The sequence below is a fragment of the Triplophysa rosa genome, linkage group LG19 (genome assembly GCF_024868665.1).
Source record: "Triplophysa rosa linkage group LG19, Trosa_1v2, whole genome shotgun sequence".
In the NCBI taxonomy this organism is placed as follows: Eukaryota; Metazoa; Chordata; class Actinopteri; order Cypriniformes; family Nemacheilidae; genus Triplophysa; species Triplophysa rosa.
The window spans coordinates 19805786-19827496 of record NC_079908.1 but is presented as its reverse complement, the minus strand read 5'-3'; the positions used below and the strand labels follow the sequence as shown (position 1 = coordinate 19827496).

General features: G+C 35.1%; 3 protein-coding genes across 4 annotated transcripts; all 3 read left to right on the top strand.

Annotated features, from left to right (window-relative positions):
* Positions 1-6482: 6482 nt before the first annotated feature.
* LOC130570667 (urokinase plasminogen activator surface receptor-like) lies at positions 6483-8558 on the top strand. Its single transcript, XM_057361043.1, has 5 exons — positions 6483-6601; positions 6706-6822; positions 7450-7593; positions 7681-7791; positions 7906-8558. Exons 1-5 carry the CDS (start codon positions 6553-6555, stop codon positions 8022-8024), a joined length of 540 nt encoding a protein of 179 aa, XP_057217026.1. The 5' UTR covers positions 6483-6552; the 3' UTR covers positions 8025-8558.
* Positions 8559-13459: 4901 nt separating this feature from the next.
* LOC130570666 (urokinase plasminogen activator surface receptor-like) lies at positions 13460-15144 on the top strand. Its single transcript, XM_057361042.1, has 5 exons — positions 13460-13514; positions 13593-13706; positions 14001-14144; positions 14231-14341; positions 14511-15144. The coding sequence occupies exons 1-5, from the start codon at positions 13466-13468 to the stop codon at positions 14702-14704; spliced, it is 612 nt and encodes a 203-aa protein (XP_057217025.1). The 5' UTR covers positions 13460-13465; the 3' UTR covers positions 14705-15144.
* A 2816-nt stretch (positions 15145-17960) lies between these two features.
* LOC130570668 (urokinase plasminogen activator surface receptor-like) lies at positions 17961-21305 on the top strand. Of its 2 annotated transcripts, XM_057361045.1 has the most exons (6): positions 17961-18139; positions 18952-19073; positions 19149-19265; positions 19682-19740; positions 19965-20075; positions 20241-21305. In XM_057361045.1, the coding sequence occupies exons 3-6, from the start codon at positions 19213-19215 to the stop codon at positions 20432-20434; spliced, it is 417 nt and encodes a 138-aa protein (XP_057217028.1). In that variant the 5' UTR covers positions 17961-18139; positions 18952-19073; positions 19149-19212; the 3' UTR covers positions 20435-21305. The 2 variants fall into 2 exon arrangements, with proteins under 2 accessions (XP_057217028.1, XP_057217029.1); XM_057361046.1 differs by lacking the exon at positions 17961-18139 and having other exon boundaries at positions 18940-19073.
* The last annotated feature ends 406 nt before the right edge of the window (positions 21306-21711 follow it).

Here is a 21711-nt window from a genome sequence, read left to right as displayed (position 1 = left end):
GAGAGGGGGAGAGAGAGAGAGAGAGAGAGAGAGAGAGAGAGAGAGAGAGAGAGAGAGAGAGAGAGTTAACTTGACTGTGGTAAAACAGAAAGAGGTGAGGGAGACAGAGAGACCTTCACAACATCTCCAACCTCATGTCATGCAGCTGTAAATGGGGGAAGAGAAACTAATTTCAGCTGCATACCTCACAAACTGAACAAAATGACTTTTTTCTCTTTTCCTTGTTGTTGTTCTTCATGGCATGTTAAAAGTAAATTTTTATTTATTGTAAACTCTTTTACCTAGCATTTGTTTATTGTTATGATGTATATTTTTGTCATTACTTGTTTCACATATAATGCTTTGGCAATAACGCGCCTTTAAATTTAAATGTGGATATGGTATTACATTTTCCTTTTTTGATTTAATAAACTATACTGATCTGCACAACGGTCAGAGACTCAAGGAAGAAATCACCTAATTTAAATATGTCTAAAAGCAGTATGTGGTTGAAACATTTCTTGAAAATGGATGTTGGTAAGAGCAACTAGTGGTGATCTACTGATCTTGTTGTCATGGAGAAAGAGCAGCCACAACAACCATCTGTGGTCCAACCAAACTGTGTCAAAAGGTCCTAGAGATGCACGACACGCCAATGAATGCAGCATATAGACAGCTATATTTCTGCTGCACATGTATGTACTAGAGTTCCCTCAGTTTCAAAAACCAAATTTAAGCCCTGTTTATTCATTATTATATATTCATTTTATTTTATGTTTATCCCATTTTCATTTTTTTACTTTTGTTTTATCTTTGTTGCCAAAAATTGTTTATTGTTTAACACTTTTCAAAATCTTGAGATACAAACATTCCCTTATCTGTACTAACACTTTTATTCCATTGTGTGATGAAGCATTTAAGGGTTAGTTCATCCAAAAATTGCATGTTGACTGTGGCAGCCTCTCTTCATACTGAAGGCTACTCCCATTGTAAAAATCAAACTGCAAAACGATAATAAAAAACGTCAAAGCCTAGTTGTTATTCAAAAAATAGATTTACCTGGGATCACAGAAAACAACATAGGCCTACCAAATATTAATAAATACAAAAACACACACATATAAATAAATACATTTTTGAAAAATTTAAACAGATAAGAAAGCCTTTTTTAATACAGAAGAGCAAGACCTTAAACTCTGCCATCAAACTTTACTGAACTGAAGCCTCATCCACTGTAAACATTGACAGGTGCACAAAAAAATTACAAAAAAAAACTGCATCAATGTGTATTTTATGATACACATAGGCCCGGTTTCACAGACAAGGCTTAAGGCTAGTCTCAGACTAGGGCTGGACAATAACTCAATAACGATAACTATCGCGATAGAATTAATTTCGATAACGATGATATGTCTATTTGAATTACAAACAGAGAGCGTATTTGCAATAACTAATCACATATTTAAAAACTACAATACTAATTTCTCGCTAGAAATGCAATCAGAAGTTGTTGAAAGTGAAAATTAAACTTACATTTATACAAAACTATGCTCCAATGGGCGCCATTTTATTTTTTCGAGCTGGAGCCTTCTCAACCAATCAAGTTCCTCGCATGTTGTTATGGAAACGACAGGTCTCTGTCATTGGTTAGCTGGGGAAAAGGAGCTTGACGTGGGCGTTTTTTTTTCTCCAGAAAAGTTGAACTTTTTTCAACCTCAAAAGACGCTCTGAGCTGCAGAAAAAGACGCCGGAGCTGGCATTTAAAAAAGCGCTCAGGAGGTTTTTGAAGACACGGTTTACTCCATAGGATTATAATGTAAAACAGACGCTAGCAGCTTCGAAAAAGAATTCAAGTGTAAACACGGGCTAAGTTTAATATTGATCATTTTTGTCCGTATATTAATTTACAAAACGGATCTGCAACTTACTAATGCTTGCTTTCGGAAAATAAATACGAACAAGTTTAAACAGTTCTCCATGTCAATTTCGAGGACAGAATGGCACATTTCGTAGTTTTTTATAGCTAACTGAAGCACACTGTAGGGCCTCTGAAAGACACTGACACGAATGAAAACGGTTCTTAATGTCAGCTTGCAGGAGAACATGGCAGATCTTGTATAAAGTTTTGCCAAAAAAAAATGGAAATACAATCATACATAAAATTCAGTGGACGTTAATAATTGAAAAATATTAATTTAGAAGAATATGTCAAAAGAAAAAAAGTGTCAAGTAATGAGAGGCCTGTGCCCCTGTAGAGCTTTGAAAATATGCCAATGCTTTAAAGCACATTTGAAGTTATGGAATTATGCTATGAAGCACATTTAGAAAAGTTATTCTCAATTTTATTGGTAAACATGATTCTAATATTTGAAACTTACACAAGGTAAGGGCACAGTCCTATAAAAAATATATTTTTTATTCTAATAATCATATGTAGCTTTGCACACTGCTGGCATCTAGAATGATTTTGATCAGCATTTTATTGTTCATATCAGAGGGCTCTCTCAACTTCTATCTTACATTTTACTTTTTGTAATACTACTACTACTACATCTTATTTATAGGCGCCTTACTGACACTCAAGGACACCGTACAGCAAACAGTGCAGGCCAATGCAGGTGTTGTAATGTGGGAGTAATGTGCTTGGTTATAGGAGTCTGACAGATAATTCGGAATTATAATATTGTTCATATCGTTATCGGAATTCTATCGTATCGACCAAAATTGGGGCAGTTGTGGCCTAATGGTTAGAGAGTCGGACTCGTGACCAGAAGGTTGCCGTTTCGATTCCCAGGGCCGGCGGGTAACAACTGAGGAGCCCTTGAGCAAGGCACCTGACCCCTACTTGCTCCCCGGGCGCTGTGCGTGTGTTCACTACTCTCTGGATGGGTTAAATGCAGAGGTCACATTTCGTTGCCTTGTACTTGTACATGTGTAATGACAATAAAGTTGAATCTAAATATCGTCCAGCTCTATAAAAGTGACCTGTCTTGAATATAACTTGCCCAGAAATATCTTAAAATATATCAGTGCCATTGATTTGTCTCAAGATTCTCACCAGTAATGTATTCTTCTAAGGCATTTTCATAAAAGAGACATAAATATCTTAATTCAATTAAGGCGTAGTCCTGGCTTAAGCTAAGCCGTGTCTGTGAAACCGGGCCATAGAGAGGTTATTGAATGTCTGTCTTTTAGCCTCTCTTTCATTCACTTAAAGTGATAGTTCATCTAAAATGAAAATTCTGTCATCAGTTACTCACCCTCTTGTCACTTCAAACCTGTATGACTTTCTTTCTTCCACAGAACACAAAAGAAGAAATTTTGAAGAATGTTGGTAACCGAACAAAGGCAGCACCCATTCACTTCTATTGTATGGACACAAAAATAAATATTTACATATTTTGAATACATTTACTACATACATGTTTTATTTAATTTCTATATGGCCAGAATAATCACACAAATCATGTCATTCATGACTCAACTTCTTATGTCAAGGGGTGTAGGCCGTGTTCACACTTTACTTCTTTTCTAACAAGAAAAAGTTGACAATGGCGCTTTTTTTGGTTTTTGAATTCTATTTAAATTATAAACTAATCACATATTTAAAACTACACTGTAAAATTTTGCTGTAGTTTTGCAGCAGGTTGGCAGTAACTTACTGTAGATTTAATTTACAATTGTGTTTTAAACATAAACTTACCTAGTTTTTATATTTTCTTTCATAAAACAAGACTAAATATCTTAGGTCACTTTTTTTTGTTATGTAAATGTATCGTAATGTTTTAATTTTGTTTAAAGTCAAGTTTAACTCAAAAACAGTACTAAAGGAAAATATTAAGTAGTAATCAAATCTACAGTAAGTTACTGGCAAACATGCTGCAAAATTACAGCAAAATTTTACAGTGTACAATACTAATTTCTCGCTAGAAATGCAATCACAAGTTATTGAAAGTTCAAATTAAACTTACATGTATACAAAACTATGCTCAACGGGCGTTTTGGCCGCCATTTTATTTTTCAAGCTTGAGCCTTCTCAACAAATCACGTTCCTTGCATGTTGTTATGGAAACAACAGGTCTCTGTCATTGGTTAACTGTGAAAAAGGTGCTTGATGTAGGGCGTTTCTTCAGAAAAGTTCAACTTTTTTCAACCTCAAAAGATGCTCTGAGCTGCAGAAAAATACACCGGCACAGGCATTTAAAATAGCGCTTAGGACTTTTTTGAAAACAAGGTTTACTCCATAGGATTATAATTTAAAAAAAGATGCTAGCAGCTTCAAAAAAGAAGTGAAATGTGAATACGGCCTTAATCAGCTGCTTTGTTCAGTAGTCAGGGCACTGATCAGGGAGTCGGCCATTTATGGGCTGTCTCATTCGTAAAATCCTTCCAGTGCAATGAAACATTCATTCCCTAAAAATTCCCACAATGCCACGCAAAAATTAGTGAGCATCGATGCTCACTATGTTCCCTTACTGGAAATCAGGTGACATTTTGGGAAGCCGCACGAGCCAAGTACAAAACGTGACAGGAATGTCTGTTTGGGTAAATCTGCCCTTAATACCATACAATGCTTGTCTTGATTTATCTTTTTTATTTTCATTTCATTTGTCATTCCAGTTAAAGATTTTTTATTATGACACAACACCAAAGACAATATGATGAAATTTTAGGTATATTGAATAAAGCTTTTTTTCAAAATATGACATTAAAATATGGATGTGTTCATTTTAACACATTTGCCCGGTTTCAAAGACATGGTTTAGCTTAAGCCAGGTACTGAACGGAACTGAAATGTTTTTTTCTCCCTTGGCAAAACCAATATATTACGAAAAAGTCCTTTTAGAATTAATTCAATTATTTAAATGTCTGAAACTTAAGCATATTTTCCCCCAGTATTTTGAAAGCAGTACCTGTATTTAAACACCTTCGAATGTGCTTCACATAAATTGTGTTATGCATCTTTATATCAGGCATCCCCAATCGTAAGTCCTGTGCTTGATTGAAAGGTCAAAGCTAAATGCATCCCATTCAACAAACGGCATGATTTCAGCTATGATTAATGATTTAGGATGAGATACACAACAGAAGCTCAATACATAAAGTTTGTTCTTCATGTCTGCTGTTCACTTGAATCAGTTTGTCATCATAAATAAAGTGCGTACATACACTGACCAGCAGATAGAAGCAGACTGCCATTTGCGTACAGCAGCCATGAAGGTCAACCAACATTAAGATATTTCTGTGAAAAAATGTGAGAACATTTAAGTAACGTAAGAGAAAGCAGTTTCTTAAATTAGTGAAGTAAATACAAGCATGACATTTTGACAGACAGTATCAACAACGTCTTGAAGCACAACAGAGGCTGGAAGTCTAAAGTACCTTTAAATTGAAATTGGAGGTTCATTGCCGTGCCGCCAGCATGCACAAAAGTCAGATGGGAGTGAAAAGTGTTAAAGGTGAATTAATTAAATTGGGAAACAGGATGCGATGTTTAATGTCTTGAGTGAATAAGAGTGTAAACATTGAATGTAGTTACACAAAAATGTTGCAATGTTATGAGAGCATCACAAAAAAAGTCATGTTAAAGGAGCTATTTAGTCTAAAGGTCCTGAGACTCTACGCCCCTGCCATGAAACGCATACTGTGAACTACATCCACCACCCAGGTAGTTATGGCAACAAAAGTGATTTAAAGGAGATGTAACAGAAGCAGTTTCTGCCAATCTCATATTAATCTTGAGTACCTATAGAGTAGTACTGCATACTTCGTATCTTCGAAGAGTCTTTAGTTTGACCACATTTATAAAAGACAGATACAGCTGTACAATTATTGTCGAAAACAGGCGAGCCCTGAACGCGTGCAGGACTGCAGCACGAGCACACAATCCATCATCGCATTATCCCTGCATAACTGTTGATTCACTACAAGTTTGTGTGTGTATACACGTACGCGCCGATTGTCAACAAAACACAGACATAAGACTTTGTTTGACTCACCGCGTGCAGTTCATGTCCGGCATCTTTTAGCAGTGGGACCGCGGCATCTATCAGTTTCAAACAATCTCAAAAACCAGTGTTATATCCACCGTTTATATAACATCCATCACTGAAATGGCGTGAACAAACAGACACACCGAAACTTCACTATCGCAAGAGTAACGAGCTGCAGCGCAGCCCATCTTGACGCAACGCAGATAACCTTGATGGTAAGCGGGTCTCGCTCGTCGGTTGGCTCGTGGGCGGGCTCTTTCACCTTTGCCTTGCCGTGCTTTTCCGTGAGAATGGACAATAAAAGGAAAAGGTGACGACACATGGATCCAGAATTACAATCAACTTTCCGAAACAATTTGGAGTGCTGTGGAAGTGTATCAAGTACAGAAATACTACGTCATACGTCCAACTCATTTTTTGACAAGTTGACCATGTTAAGCATGAGAAGCCAGCACGTTTAACAGTGTAAAGAAGTCAGAATGCATGACATGGCAGCTTAAAAGCCTCACCCTCTTTTGATCGTCCCTAAGAGACCATTGAAAAGGGCTTGTCATGTCATTCACCTCCTGACTGACCAAACATGCATCTGAACATCTTCACCGTTCTACTTTTCGCTCTTTTTGCTGAAGGTACAGTACAAAACACAAAAGCTTATTTAATTTTTGTAATAAATTATTTTTTAGCTACATATACAGATAATTGATTGTTTCTTCGTCCTTCTGTTTTCCTATAGGACACTCGCTCAAATGTTATCAGTGCACAGGTCTGCTGGGTTCTTGTGTGAAGGAAGAGATTAAGTGTTCCACTGGAGATGCTGTATGTGCAAGTCAAACAACGGTACAATCCATTGGTGAGTTGAGTGTGATAGAGCATGTCATGTGTGCTATTGTTGAATACTTTAGCGATAAAACATTGATGGCAACTAAAGGATCTTAGGAGTTTCTAAGAAGCATCCTGTATGAATGTTATGTGAGAGATGACTAAAATTCTGACTTGAGAGTACAGACACATCTCTGTGGTTTATTTACATATCCACATATTTACTCTGTTGAGATTTCTGCAAACAACACAGCACCCAAAAAAGATCAAAACTAACCAGAAAGGGCAAATGATGATTAAAACAAAACAAATGAGTAAATAATGGATAAGTAAATAAGACACAGATATGTGTCTGTAGTTCAGTAGTTTCAGTAATTGTATGGAGTGAATTGTCATAATTCGTCTGTTCTTGTCTTATGTTAATGTGTGTTATATTTGGCTAAAATCTCAATTATATTTAACTTCTGCGTCAAGCGTTTCTGCATTGTTCCTGCTAAACACATAAAACTGTGACAGCCGTATATCCTGGAGGCCATTCCTATTGAAGCAAAAGAAATGAATGCACATTTTGATTGTGAATAATAAGAGTCGCAGGAATGAAATGAGGGTAAATAATGACAAAATCTGAGAGTGAACCGAACCCTTTAAACATGTTTAGGAGACGCTTCACAAAGCATGCAGATAAAAAGTTGCACTGAGCCAAAGACGTGTGTAAATGGATCTCTCAACCTGGGCATTACAAGAACAGCAAAAACTATGCAGTGCTGTAACACAGACTTCTGTAATAGCCGAGATACTTCAGGTATTGTCTTATATACAACACTATACATACTGTACATGTGCCAGCATGAAGCTTAAGATGAAAGAACAAGATTTCTTTCTTCTACAGATACCAGCTCTAAAAAGCCCAATGAAAAACAATGTTACTACTGTAATAAGAACAGTTGCTTTAACAAATTAAGCTGCGCAGGAACTGAAGACTACTGCATTAATGCAAAAGGTGAGAATTTGGTAACAGAAAAGTACATTTTTCTTGAGGAGATGATTGTCTCCATAAGTGGAATACATTATTGTTCGCTCATTTATGACTCCATTTCTGTTTTCTTTACATTAGCAAATTCGGAATCTATGACAATGACTGTTAAGGGATGTGCATCGAAATCCATGTGTGATGTCCAATCACAAATAACTCAAGAATATAAAGACATCTCATGCTGTCAGGGGAATCTGTGAAACAGCGCTAAGAGCATCACTCAGAACCTCCTCCTCCTCTCATGGCCGTTCATCTCCTACATCATGTTTCACTGAATTCAGCAGAACATCACACTCAGTGAATGCAACACATTTGATACTTTATGGTGGGACTAATAAAAAATTGTGAATAGGGAATAGTTACTGAAGATATACTTTAGGCTCATGAATGCAACAACAGTCAGACAAACATTACTCAATATGACCTGAATTTTCAATGTGTTTTCTTTCATGTTAACACTTTCATACATGAATTATGATGATCTGATTAGTTTTCATTAGTGTTATTATTGTTTTAGAGCATGGGAAAAACAAAATTTTGATCACTTTTCGAACATCTGAAGAGATGACAGTGTACAGGTTCACTGGTGTCCCTTAGTGCTTTGGCAGTATTGCACCTGTACACAATGATGCCAATAAAGCACCTTGAATTCAAATTTGGACATACAGTATGTGTTTTTTTTCCAAGGGTATTTTACATTTCCGGTTTTGGATTTAGTAAACTACACTGATCTGCACAAATAAAAGCAAATAATAAAATGACATCAAATGACATACATTAAGTTGATCAACTTACAATCGATGAGATAAGAAAACATTTTCCTTTTCGTGTTGACAACATCCTTGTGTACAATAAGATATAATCTATTCAAAAGTCAACGGCAGATGTTAGAAAGAGGCTAGACAAGTTAGAGAATTGAAATGAGCAGGTAGCGTGACATGCCATCATCCACAAAAACCATTATGAGATCAAGGGAAGAAAATATGAGCCAGAATACAGTAAACACAGGTTCACATGAATCAACATGATCAGTGTGTTTCTGTGTTATAAGTCTGCTTATTAGTCCAATTTTTAGGAAACATCTAGTGTTAGAGAGTGAAAAAAATCTGTAAAACTACATGACAGATGACAGATGTCAGCAGGGGTTTATGTCAAAACATGTCCTCGGTGGTTAACAGTTCTTTTTTAGGTTTCGTTTTCTCTGAAAGTGCCCTACCCTAGACTCTTCTTTACAGACACACCAACTCATACAAACCTTTGAAATGTGTTAGGCAAAGTTGATAAAATAAATGAGACAATGTTGACCAAGGTGATGTGTAATATAAAAAATAATCACAAAAACACTATTTTAGTTTACTAAAACTATTAAAAGTTTTATGATAATTGAAATTAAATAAAATTGAAAAAACTTAAGCTAAATAAAAATGAGAAATGTTGCCATAGCAATAAACTGAGGAACTAAAATTCTTAGCTGAAATTTTTTTAAATAAACACAAAAAAATAAATAAATATGAATTTAATTTATATTGCAAAATAATAAATAAATAAAAGTACTGTTCTGTCATATTCATATTTTACCCAACCATGTGTTGAAAACAATTCAGAATTTTGGGAGTTTTCAAGTATCAGTAGCCAGACAGTTCTTAAAACTTTCAAAAAACTTTAGTGCTGTTGTGTTTTTCAAAACCTGACTGAAATAATACTTCACAGATATAACAGGGAATGACTGTGGTCTGATGAAAACACTTCACCGTGCATTCAAGCACCCCATAGTATCCGAACTGTAATCTGATATTCCGATACATATTTAAAAAATGGCTAAAACCAGCACCCTCCAGCAGGTGGCTCTGAAACTCCAGAAAAATTAGACCATAAATAGACCAAATAATAGATGTAAGAAAAAATTATATTTGGATTACTGTTACACGGTTACACGAGGTGTTTCAGGCAGGTCTGGGTGAGCATTTGCTTTTCGATAGAAAGCATCTTTTATTCCAACACTTTAATTTTTTGCAATTTTACGTGTCTAATACAGTACATGCATGGGCAACTTATAACACAGAAAAACACGTATTCGCACAATATGACCCCCTTTAATTTGAACATTAGGCCATGACCTCTTATATTTCACCAAATAACTCATTACTTTCTCGTGAATATGAATTCAGCAGAATAACAAGCAGAATGATTAGTCTGGGTGTGTACCATCTTTTTGTAGTTTACAGAATTGTACATTGTTCTTATAAAACATAATAGTACCATTGAACCTTGTCTGAAAGCCCTGATTCCTGATAATGAAAGCACTCACAAAGCCCCGGATCTGAACTCCTAAAAGAATAGGAACCTGAATCAGAAGACAAAGCAGACTGAAAGCAAAGAACTGAAAGTGCCCATGAGATTATTTATGATGTGTACCTCAAGACAATTTTCATGATCACACATTCACTACTCAAGACTAAGCTGTAGATCCATTCAGTATTTCACAACATCAGAATGCTGTATCAATTATCCATCAATATTATCGTGAACGTTTGGTTGTTAAATTTCTGAGTTTCATTCAGAGGTTTGCTTCCATAATCATTTAAAAACGCTTAGAATTTGATCTTTTTCAGAAAGATTTCATGTGTGAAATCCCATGCTTTGGTAGAATCACAGACTCATTTCCAACGTAACACCCACAGCACACTGACATTATTCTATTCCTATTGTTTTGCTATTATTCTGCTGAGGTTTTTTTATTGCGTCATATTTTGTGATTAACACAAGGCAAAAATTGATGCCGTACACCTAGGGATGTAACGATTCACCGTGAGCCGGTTGAAAATCGGTTATAATGAGTGACGATTCAAATCGGTTGAGGCTTGAACTGAATCGCGATACATTTTTTGAACAGCAGGGGCCGCTATTTTCACTGCAAATCTAAACGTGGATGCTGATATTTCTTAAATGCAAAAAAATCCAAGAAAAGCACATACAGTATCAGTTTGTTTATATTAAAGAGACTTTTTCTATTATTAATTTGTAATAAAATTGCAGTTTAGTTTTGTTATTTGAAATAAAACATTATTTTATCATACAAAGAAACGTGAAGCATTTAAGAAATAATGCAAGGGAAGTTGTTCATTTCTAATTTGTTTCAACTCATTTTTTCAAAATAAATCGTGAGTAAATCGTGACTAAATCGCATCGTGAGATCAGAATCGTGACTCGCATCGCATCGTGAGCTGAGTGAATCGTTACATCCCTACGTACACCATTTGCATAGCAACATACATTATAAAGTGCTCATCTGAAATGTGTTTTTATACGATGCTATTTTTAAAACTATGGCGCTCATTATACTTGACACATGCCAAATGCATAATTAAAAACTGGTTTCTGACAAACAAACGTATGCTATGTAAGAAACCTTTACATATATTATAAAATGGTTGGCATCACAAACACCCATCAAGACGAGTTTCTGTTTTTCAAAACCTTCTAGTGTTGTGGTAATGATGCTCATTAAACCTTTATTTAGAGAACCACCCACAGTTGACAACATAACTTACTGGTTGTACATGCTCGATATAAACAAAAAAAAACTATTGAATTTATTATTAAACAACCAGCGCTACACTCGTTTAGCTACATTTTTAGGTTATTGTACATTATGAAACACAAAACAATTCATTAAACAGCAACCAATACACAAACAATGATGTAAAATAATTGACATGGTCAAAACACTTAATTAATAAATCATATTATTGTACATTATAATTGAAATACATGTAAATAGTTTGCGCCAACTCATTCTTGCTCTTGTCTTGAGAACACAGTTGAACTTTTTGTTACTACACTAATCAGGTATTGAAATTATTCAATTAAAATACTTTAACTTCAAGTGCAATAATGAGGAATACCCATAAGCCCTTACATGTGAATGTTTGTTATCTACATGAGCATCAAATGATATTCACATTTTTGGAGAACACACTACTCAAATAAATTGAGAAAATGAGTTGGCTTAATCGACTGAGTAATCAACTTATTCAGATTTTCAGTTTAACGTGGTTTTATTGTGTTCATTCTGCAAAAAGTATTCTTGCCTGCTAAGACTTTTAATTCAATTAAAATGCTATAACTTCTAATTGAGGTCCTCTGGGGTTAACAGAACTTGGGTTTCGTTTTCTTGAATGTATCCTACACTGTAAGACTTTGCTGTAATTTCGCAGCAGGTTTGCCAGTAACTTACTGTAGATTTAATGTACAATTTAGTTTTAAGCATAAACTTACCTAGTTTATTTATTTTTCTTTCTTTCATAAAACAAGACTTAATATCTTGGGTCACTTTTCTTGTAATGTAAATGTCTCGTAATTTAAAAAGTTTAAAATATGTTTACAGAAAACAAGAGAAAAATGCTTAGGAAGAATGCCATTTTTGTTGCTGTGCTAATGCCAGTCTCTTTGAAAACAGTACTAATTGGAAAGTACATTAAGTAGTAATTAAATCTACAGTAAGTTACTGGCAAACCTGCAGCAAAAACTACAGCAAAGTTTTACAGTGTACCATTGATTTGATTTCCTTTAGGGTGTTAAAATACAGCTTTTGAGGTAGGCACGTTTTCAATAAACTGGGGAAACAGACTGCAGGTTTATTCCCTTGAAGAAACAAATAAAAACACTTAACGCGGCTTTACAAATTGTTGATGAATAATGTTATCAGTCCATTAAAAAATAAAGAAACAAAGGACCGGTTAAAGGAGTGATCTGAAAACTTAATCTATTCATTTTCCATGCTGTTTCCGTCTGCTCTCATGCTGGTTTCTCACAGTCCCTATTTTATTTTTACAAACATTAAATTAGACAATGATTGGTGCTACAATACAATTCTAATTCATTTAGAAAGCACATATTAAGTGCTTTACAATGTAATGTATAAAACAGCAAAAATATATTATAACAGACAAAACTCTAAAATTACACGTGAATACAGAAATTATGGAACTAAATGTAATACTTTTTAAGACCTTTTTTAAGACTCACTCTATACATTTGATTTTAAGACCTCATCACCACTTCAAGTTTTAATCGTACATTGGTGATACTTTTACTATACTGATTGTAAGATAGCACAACTAAACAGTTTTAGTTTGTGATAATTCCTTATTAATGCAACATAAAGTAGGACGGGAACGAAGCACCAGAGAATTAATTGAATGACTAACCCAATGCAAGGTTTATTAGAAAGAGAAACAAGGCTACGCTAATCGCTTCCTGACACACAGAGCATCATTACTTGATTTAGATTCATTAAGGCTTACAAAATGTACAGACATCCATGCCTACAATCTTTCTAAGGCATTTGAAGAACCTGTTATAAGGGGTAGGTAGGTATGATTGAGTGTCATCTGCATAACCTAAAAAAAATATTCTCAAAGGGAGTCTATATTGTACAAAGAATGTCTAGAAAACCAAGATAAAAAACAAGATCACACAAGAATCCAAAATATGTGATTACATAACATTTCAGAACTTTTATCCTGTATGTCACAGAATGACCCATTCCAATATTTTCAGCCTCACCCTCTTTTCATCAGCTATAAAAAGGCGGCTGATAAAGAGCCTGTCATTTAATTCTCTTCCCAACTGACCAAAGATGCAGCTGAACATCTTCATTGTTCTCTTTTTGACTCTTTTCACTGGAGGTACAGTATAAAACACAACAGCATATGTCATGTTTGATTAGCTACAAATACAGATAACTGAATATTTCATTCTTTTAGGACACTCGCTCAAGTGTTATAGCTGTAGAGATACATCAGGTTCTTGTAGCACACAGACGACGTGTTCCATGAATGATACAACCTGTGCAAGTGCAACAGTAGTTGGAACTCTGGGTGAGTTGAGCGTGATGGAGTGTAAATGTACTGTTGCAGATGATAATATTGTTGCTCTTGGCATCTGTGTGTGTCTAAAATTCGTAAATACAAACTTACACCTGTGTTGTATTTCATTTGCTATTTACTTATCCTTATACAGTGTTCATTTTATTTTAATTATTTCTCTTAATATTACAACTACTGCTTAATCTTTATGAAAAAACTGCTTCAACACGCTCGCTACCATGAGATGGAGATTTTTTCCCTATTGGTGTAAAGCATTAATCATTTTGTTTCTTTGGGTTTTTTTAGATGGCAATACATTTACCGCGAAGTTAAAGGATTGTTATTTGCCACAGGCTTGTGGAAATGGATCTCTGAACTTGGGTGTTTTAAAGTCGGCGGTGTCTATGCAGTGCTGTAACACAGACCTCTGTAATAGCCAAGATGTCCCAGGTACTGTCTCTGATATACAGCACTATATATGTACAGTACGTAACATTAAGCTTAAGATAAAACAATAAGACTTGTTTCTTTAACAGATTACGACACTCACGACGTCAATGGAAAACAATGTTACAGCTGTGATGAGAAGAGTTGCTTTAACATTCTGAACTGTTTAGGAACTGAAGACTACTGCATTACAGGAACAGGTGAGATTTGGTAACAGAAGAATACATGATAAAGTAGACTGAATTACATTTCTGACTGCACAATTTGTTCAGCAAAGTAAAGTAAATTAACTGGAAAATTGTTTGCATATTTTGATTAGCACATCATCACCCATCACTTGTGGCTCAACGTCTGTTTTCTTTACATTAGCAAATATGACGTCTCTGCCAGTGACTTTAAAAGGATGCGCCTCTAAATCTGTCTGTGATGCCACATCACAAGCGACTGAAGGTTTTCAGAGCTACTCCTGCTGTCAGGGGAATCTGTGTAACAACGCCAAGAGCATCACTCAGAGCCTTGTTCTTCTCTCATGGCCTTTCTTCTTCTACATTCTCTTCCAATGAATTCAACAAAACTTCACATTCTAAAATACTTTATAGTGGGACTACAAATATTGATGCTTTTCTTGTTTATGCAACTGCAAAATACTGATACAACATATTTGTAACTGTAATTAGTGTTATCAAGCAGCAGGTGGCAGCATACAGACTTTCGTGTTCTTCTACTGAACTGTGGCCTCCTGTACAAAGTTGCTTGTTGTTTGATTTAAAAACTCGAACTTAAAAACTTGATTTAAAAAAATTGTATTTATTAACAGTCAGTTCTGGTCCTAGATTCTGATTGGTTGAGCTGCATTCTAAGACATTCTAAAATACCCGGTAACCCACTGCTTCTTGGGGCTTATTGGATTAATTTCGCCCCCCTCTACACACACACACATCTAACTTTAAAACACACTGTACATGCTCTGTATATCCTTTACATAACTGCAATAAACCTTTGTGTCACCAAAAATTCTTCAAATTTTCATGTATTATTTCTGAGAATTTACACTTACATTTAGTCATTTAGCAGACACTTTTATCCAAAGTGAGTTACAAATGAGGTAAACAATGGAAGCAATTGGAACAACATAAGGACAGCAAAAAGCATATGTGCAATAAAACTGGTCTCACAAAGCCTACCACAGTATACAGAGCTAAGATTTTTTTTTATAGTTTTTTTATATAGAAAGAGTAGAATAGAGATCTGATCGGTCAGGTGCTGACGGAAGAGATGTGTTTTCAGCCGATTCTTATTGATGGCCACAGAATCTGCTGATCTCACCCTCAGATTGTTCCAACCTGTATACATTTCTTTGTTTTGCTGAACACACGGGAAGATATTTAGAAGAATGTCAGATCTCGCCCGCCATTGACATGTTCGTAGACATTAAGTAAACATGCTAAGTTCATATATTGGTTTGTCAAAAAAACCAATCCTATAGCCAGTTATTCTACTCTGAAATGTGTCTTCTGTGCCGGAATGTCTGTTTTTGTTTTGGTCCATGTGACTCCGCCCACTGATGATTTACCACTAGTGTATTTCGTCAGCTCGGTTGCCAGTTGGCGACAATCACAGTATACTGCAGCAAACAAACGATCTGGGTCAGAGATAGCAGATTCCACCCTTTCCGGTACTATTACGTTGCAAACTTAGAACGAATTACTATAGGATTTTACAACTTACGAGGAGTACGTTATTATTATTACGGTTATTTAAACGAGACTGCAATATGGCCAGTGAATGCGACCTCCGGAGGACACAACATCTGAAACGAGCTGCTGATTGAGTTATATTTGCAAACAACAAAACCACTGCAAACGTATCAATGATCAGATAAGCTTACATTGTAAGAGTTGATGATTTCCATTACACTCCTGTAAGTGTCTAGCAACTCCTGTGAGCATGGAGTCTGATGAGAAGGGTCGGGGGGAAACCCTCGCCAATATTTTGGATTTGTACTGCAATACCAAGCTCATGTTACAGGCGGCTCCTTTACATTTACATTTGTTCATTTTATCCAAAGTAGGAGAACATAAACATTTTGTCAAAGAGCAACGATTTTTTCAATAGTTTTCAGCCAACAGTCTCAAGAAAATAATACAAAAGCAAATAATATATAAAAAAAACATATTTTTTAGCTTATCCTTAATATTTGTATAGCTAGAATTAGAGGTGAGTACTTTTAACCTTCCCCAAGTGCTGCCTTTGTCTTTTTGCAACTATTGCAAAATACTGAAAAAAGTTATTCCGATTAAATAGAAAACTCTACCGATAGGTGGCAGCAGAATCAAGATCTTTGAATTTGCTGTCTTTTGGAGACTACTTGTAGAGCTCCTAATATAGCTTTCAGAATCAGGAAAATTAACATTGTTTCTAAACTCTCAAACTCGCTGCTGTAACGTTTATAATGACAAATAATCATTTCAAGCAAGTGTTATGAACAACAAACAACATTTGTGCAGCAAATTCATGGTTAATACTGATGACAGCAAGTCGCAAACATACATACTGCACAAATGGCTCATTTACAGCACACTGATATCAATGCAATTATATTGCTGTATTTCTTCTGCTCAGATTTTTTATTTACAAAAATAATAATGCAAAGCAACTATTGATGTTGCATTACACAGTTTGCATTGCAACATATGAAAAAAAAGTTGTGAGTTCAAATGTGTGATTTTGTGTTGCTTTTTTGAATAATTACGGAGCTAATTATTATTATACACATAATATACACATTCCAAAGGAAAAATTACAATGGCAGTCAAAAGTTCCCCAGAACTGTTTACTTTCCTACATTCTTTTGTGTTCAACAGAAGAAAGACATTTATAAAGTAATTTTTCCTACTATGGTAGTCAGTGGTGCCCCAGAACTGTTTGGTTACAAGCATTCTTCCAAATATCTTTCTATGTGTTCATCAGAACAAATAAATTTATACAGATTTGGAACAACTTAAGGGTGAGGAAATGATAACAGAATTTTCATTTTTGGGTGAACTGTTCCTTTAACTGGGGAAACAGGTTGCAAGTTTATTCACTTCAGTGATCAAGAATGGAAACACTGAAAGCAGTTTCACAAAAATGTTGTAACTGTGTAATGTTGTCACAGAAAGTTAAAGAGATAAAAACCGGTCAAGGCAGAAATGAAGTGTAACGTTAAAGGAGCTACAGTATATAGTCCAATAGCGCCGAATGCTTTATTCACTTCTGTCAGGTCAGATGCTAGTTTAGAGATTTAGATGCCAGTTCACCAATGGTAAGCCTCGGACAGCAGTCTGATCCTGTTTTATTCATACAAACATTAAATTAAACAACTATTGGTGGCCCCTTTACAGTAAACCAGTAAATGATTTGACAGATTGCCATGAACATGACATTTCTTCATCTAAGATAAAACAGTTAACTACACAATTACAGACATCCATGCCTTCACCTCTTCCAAGCAGAAGACCTTGGTTTAAAGCAGTGGTATATAATATATTTTTAAAAGTAGGCTATTGTAGTTGCATTTTTCATCAATTAATTTCTTAAATTATCCTTTGACTATGTTCTGGCCCGCCTTCTAGCAGAGAATTATTTTTTTTGGCCCGATGCCAAACTTACTTGCCGACCTGGTTTAAAGGGTGAGTGAAATAAAATGTCATATTTCCTCAAAATAGGGGCTAAAACAGATAGCAAAAGATGAACACTCCCATACTGAAAATCTTCTGTTTTGAAAGTTTGATTTAATGGCATTTCCACATCTACTCAGAGGTCGCGTCAACCGAAAATTCTCCGTCATTGACTGATTTTTTATAACAGTGATGGAAAAATCTGAAGGCCGTCCGTCATTTTGACGAATTACAATGAGGGCAGTTTGCAGTTCATTTTGGATAAACCTTAACTTTCAGTGAGTGGAAAAAGAGTCTCCCTGCGTCTTCTCCTTTCATGACCTAACAGCAGTTTAAAGTGTAAGTGAATAAATGAATTATTACAAAACAGCATGTACAAGCACCTATCATTGTTACTGACTGGACATGAACATTTGTCTGTAATTAGTATTTTATGTCTGACAACAGAAACATTAAATATGTAAACGACTTCGGCTCTATTGGGTATTAAAAACAGTAAGTTCAAAGAACGCATGTACGTCGCGATGATGTCACAAACATGCTAATTGGCACGTAATATCACTTCGCACCATAGTGACGGGTAAAAATAGATTATGACGGATTTTTTACGAGCCTGTCCGTCACAATGACGGACAATGAAAAAGTTTAGCGCAACCTCTGCATCTACTTCCGCAGTAGATTTATATGACCTAAATCAGCAGACAAAAATATCATTTAAACCCTTTCATAAAGCTGATTCAGTGCTATGTTGTTGTTGTTTTTTTAACCTGACTAAATAACTCACAGTATTATCTTCAAGGAAGTCTGTAGATTAAAAAAACAAGAAAAACAAGGTCAAATGTATGAACTAGATAAAAACTCACACAAGAATGCGTGAGAACAAGGAATCATTTTTGGCCTTTATGGTTCCAAGTACAAAAACCATCAACAGCCACAGAACCATTCTGTTATTTGTATAAAAAAAATAAAGATACAAAATGTAAGAATTAATTGTTTCATGTAAGAACCTCTGACTGGGCGGTTCTTTGGTAACCCAAAAATGATTCATTTGGCATCACTCTGATTTTCTTTTGGTAGCACGTTTATGAAGTGCGAGATGTCAGATAGTGCCCACCCACTTTGATATTCAAGTATCACTTTGTCATTTTCAGCCCTACCCTTTTCAGCCACGTAAAGGACACTAAAAAACACTCATCATTTGATTCGCCTCCTGACTGACCAAAGATGAATCTGAACATCTTCATTATCCTCCTTTTTACTCTTTTCGCTGGAGGTACAGTAAAACAACACAACAGCATATTAAATGCTTTACTAGCTACAAATACAAATAATGTAATGTTTCTTTTAGGACACTCGCTCAAATGTTATGAGTGAACAAGTACGACAGGTTCTTGTGTAAGTGTACAGGCGACATGTCCGGAGAATTCTACAACCTGTGCAAGTGCAAAAACGGTCGCAACTATCGGTGAGTTGAGTGTGATTGAGGGTTAATGTACTAATGCAGGTGAAGAATCTTAGCATCTGAGTTTCTTACAAGCAAGCTGTGTTTGGGTGTTATCTGAGAGATATCCAAAATACTGACTGAGAATAGAGATCTGTGTTATTTTTCATTTGTAAATGTACTTAATCATTTTCTTTTCATAATTTTCCATGATTTTTACTGCTCTCGTTTAATCTGTATGAAAAGTCAAATGATGTCAATGAAGTCAGTGATGGAGAAAATTGGAAATATGTCAAATAAAATAAATATAGTAAATTGATTATTAGTAAGTGTTGTTGTTGTTGTTGTTGTTTAGGTAACATTACAATTACTACGCAGTTTAAGAGTTGCTATTTGCCGCAGTACTGTGCAAATGGATCTGTTAACATTGGTGTATTAAGGTCGGCGGTATCTATGCAGTGCTGTAACACAGAACTCTGTAATAGCCAAGAAGTCCCAGGTACTGTCAGCATATCCCTACAGTCCTTCTGAAACCTCCTATCTCCATATTTTGTGATTTTTATTTTTTACCATAAATCATTATTTTTAGTGCGTCGTCACCCTTTATGTTTGCTAATATCTAACCAATAAAAAGTATTAAAAGTACATCATCCTTTAAAAAGTACAGTGTATTTTCCATTTCCTGAAAAACAGCGAATTATGACATCCAATTTCCTTTAACAGATGCCAGCTCTAGCAGCCCCAATGGAAAACAATGTTACTATTGTGACGGGATCAGTTGCCTAAACAGATTGAACTGTTTAGGAACTGAAGACTACTGCATTAAAGCAAAAGGTGAGAATTTGGTAACAGAAGGAGGAGATTTTCACCAAAACATGATAAAGTAGACTGAATTACATTCTCTATTTCTCTTACAAAGTATACAGTATGTGCAAACATGACCTGTACAACATGGCATTAAACATATGTTTAGATAAACTTCTGTTTTCTTTACATTAGCAAATATTACGTCTCTGCCATCGACTGTAAAAGGATGCGTCTCTAAATCTCTCTGTGACGCAGCTTCACAACTGCCTCAAGGTTTAGTGGACTTCTCATGCTGTCAGGGGAATCTGTGTAACAGTGCTACGAGCATCACTACGAGTCTCCTCTTTTTCTTTTGGCCATTCATCTGCTACATCATGCTTCACTAATTTCAGCAGAACTTCACACCCTACAACATGAAATGTCAATATGACGTTTTTAAATCTTGTGATGAGCAGAATAAAAAAGAAGTTTTTTTTTAACATGTAGCAAATGGCATATACTTGTATTATATTTCACATATTTTGGAATCGAAGACAACCTTTACTCAAAATAGCTTGAATTTTCCTTGCGTTATCTTTGATGCTGTTAGGAAAAAATGATACTGGGCTGTTTATGTATCAACAACACATACTGAAAAAAGTTGAACAAGTTTTATAACCATAATTAGTGTTATTAACCAGCAGGTGGCAGCAAAGCCTTGTTGGTATAGTAGAGAAAGAAGACCTGATATTCTACTTTTCCCAATTTACTCCAATTTACTATTTTAGATTCTGGCCAGTGGTTAGCTGAAAACAAAACTTAGAAAATAAGTTGAAATTGCTTACAAAATTGAAATGACTTTTAAAGCCTAGTTGATTGTGCATAACAATTTAATGCAGCACAGAATTTTTTGCAGCGAGTATTGTAAGGAAATGATGAACGAACTTCATTTTTGAGTAAACAATCCATTTAACTTTTGAAAACACACACTCACAGCTCAATATTAGATCATTCACATAACTTGCATGATCTTTTGTGCTTCATGGAATATTTCTGAGATTTTTCTTTATGTAAAAAACATACATCTGCATTTGCTTAACAATCCCCTAACTATCAATTGTCTAACGTTTATACAATACATTAAAAAAATCTTCTATGTTGTTCATGTTTCCTTGCTTAGACACAGCTTTCTTGTTTGTTGCCACTGAAGTGGTTTGAATAAAAGTGTCTGCAAAATGAATAATTGTAAGAGAAATGTAATAAAGAATTTGTTTTTTGCTGGCCAATTCAAGTCAGTAGTTGCCCCACCAATTGACTCACTAGTCCCACCACAATACGTATTTTCATCATAGATTATCCTCAATATTTTAATCTGTTGGTGATACATGAAGATATAACTCAATTTAACCTGGACAACATTATTAAACAATTGTTTATTATAGAAGAAAAAAGAAAATCTCAATAGACCTTCACACAAAAATATTTGTAATGCAAGTTGCAAAGTTGACCTACAATAACACAATTTAATTGTTTAAGGTATTTTGCAGCGCAAAACATCTTGTAGTCCTCTAATCTCATCTTTATGGTAATAAAAAACCCAAATCGATGTTACGAAGAACACAATCAAAATCAGAACACCCTTAAGTAACCTTTTCATTCATCTACAGACCAAAATATTTTTTGT

Excerpts from the sequence above, each read along its gene's own strand:
- LOC130570668 (XM_057361045.1), top strand. The coding sequence starts at position 19,213 with ATGTCCGGAGAATTCTACAACCTGTGCAAGTGCAAAAACGGTCGCAAC. Across the intron at positions 19,266-19,681 it reads AAAAACGGTCGCAACTATCG|GTCGGCGGTATCTATGCAGT; the intron begins GTGAGTTGAGTG and ends TGGTGTATTAAG. Across the intron at positions 19,741-19,964 it reads TAATAGCCAAGAAGTCCCAG|ATGCCAGCTCTAGCAGCCCC; the intron begins GTACTGTCAGCA and ends TTCCTTTAACAG.
- LOC130570666 (XM_057361042.1), top strand. The coding sequence starts at position 13,466 with ATGCAGCTGAACATCTTCATTGTTCTCTTTTTGACTCTTTTCACTGGA. Across the intron at positions 13,515-13,592 it reads TTTGACTCTTTTCACTGGAG|GACACTCGCTCAAGTGTTAT; the intron begins GTACAGTATAAA and ends TCATTCTTTTAG. Across the intron at positions 13,707-14,000 it reads AACAGTAGTTGGAACTCTGG|ATGGCAATACATTTACCGCG; the intron begins GTGAGTTGAGCG and ends GGGTTTTTTTAG.
- LOC130570667 (XM_057361043.1), top strand. The coding sequence starts at position 6,553 with ATGCATCTGAACATCTTCACCGTTCTACTTTTCGCTCTTTTTGCTGAA. Across the intron at positions 6,602-6,705 it reads TTTCGCTCTTTTTGCTGAAG|GACACTCGCTCAAATGTTAT; the intron begins GTACAGTACAAA and ends GTTTTCCTATAG. Across the intron at positions 7,594-7,680 it reads TAATAGCCGAGATACTTCAG|ATACCAGCTCTAAAAAGCCC; the intron begins GTATTGTCTTAT and ends TTTCTTCTACAG.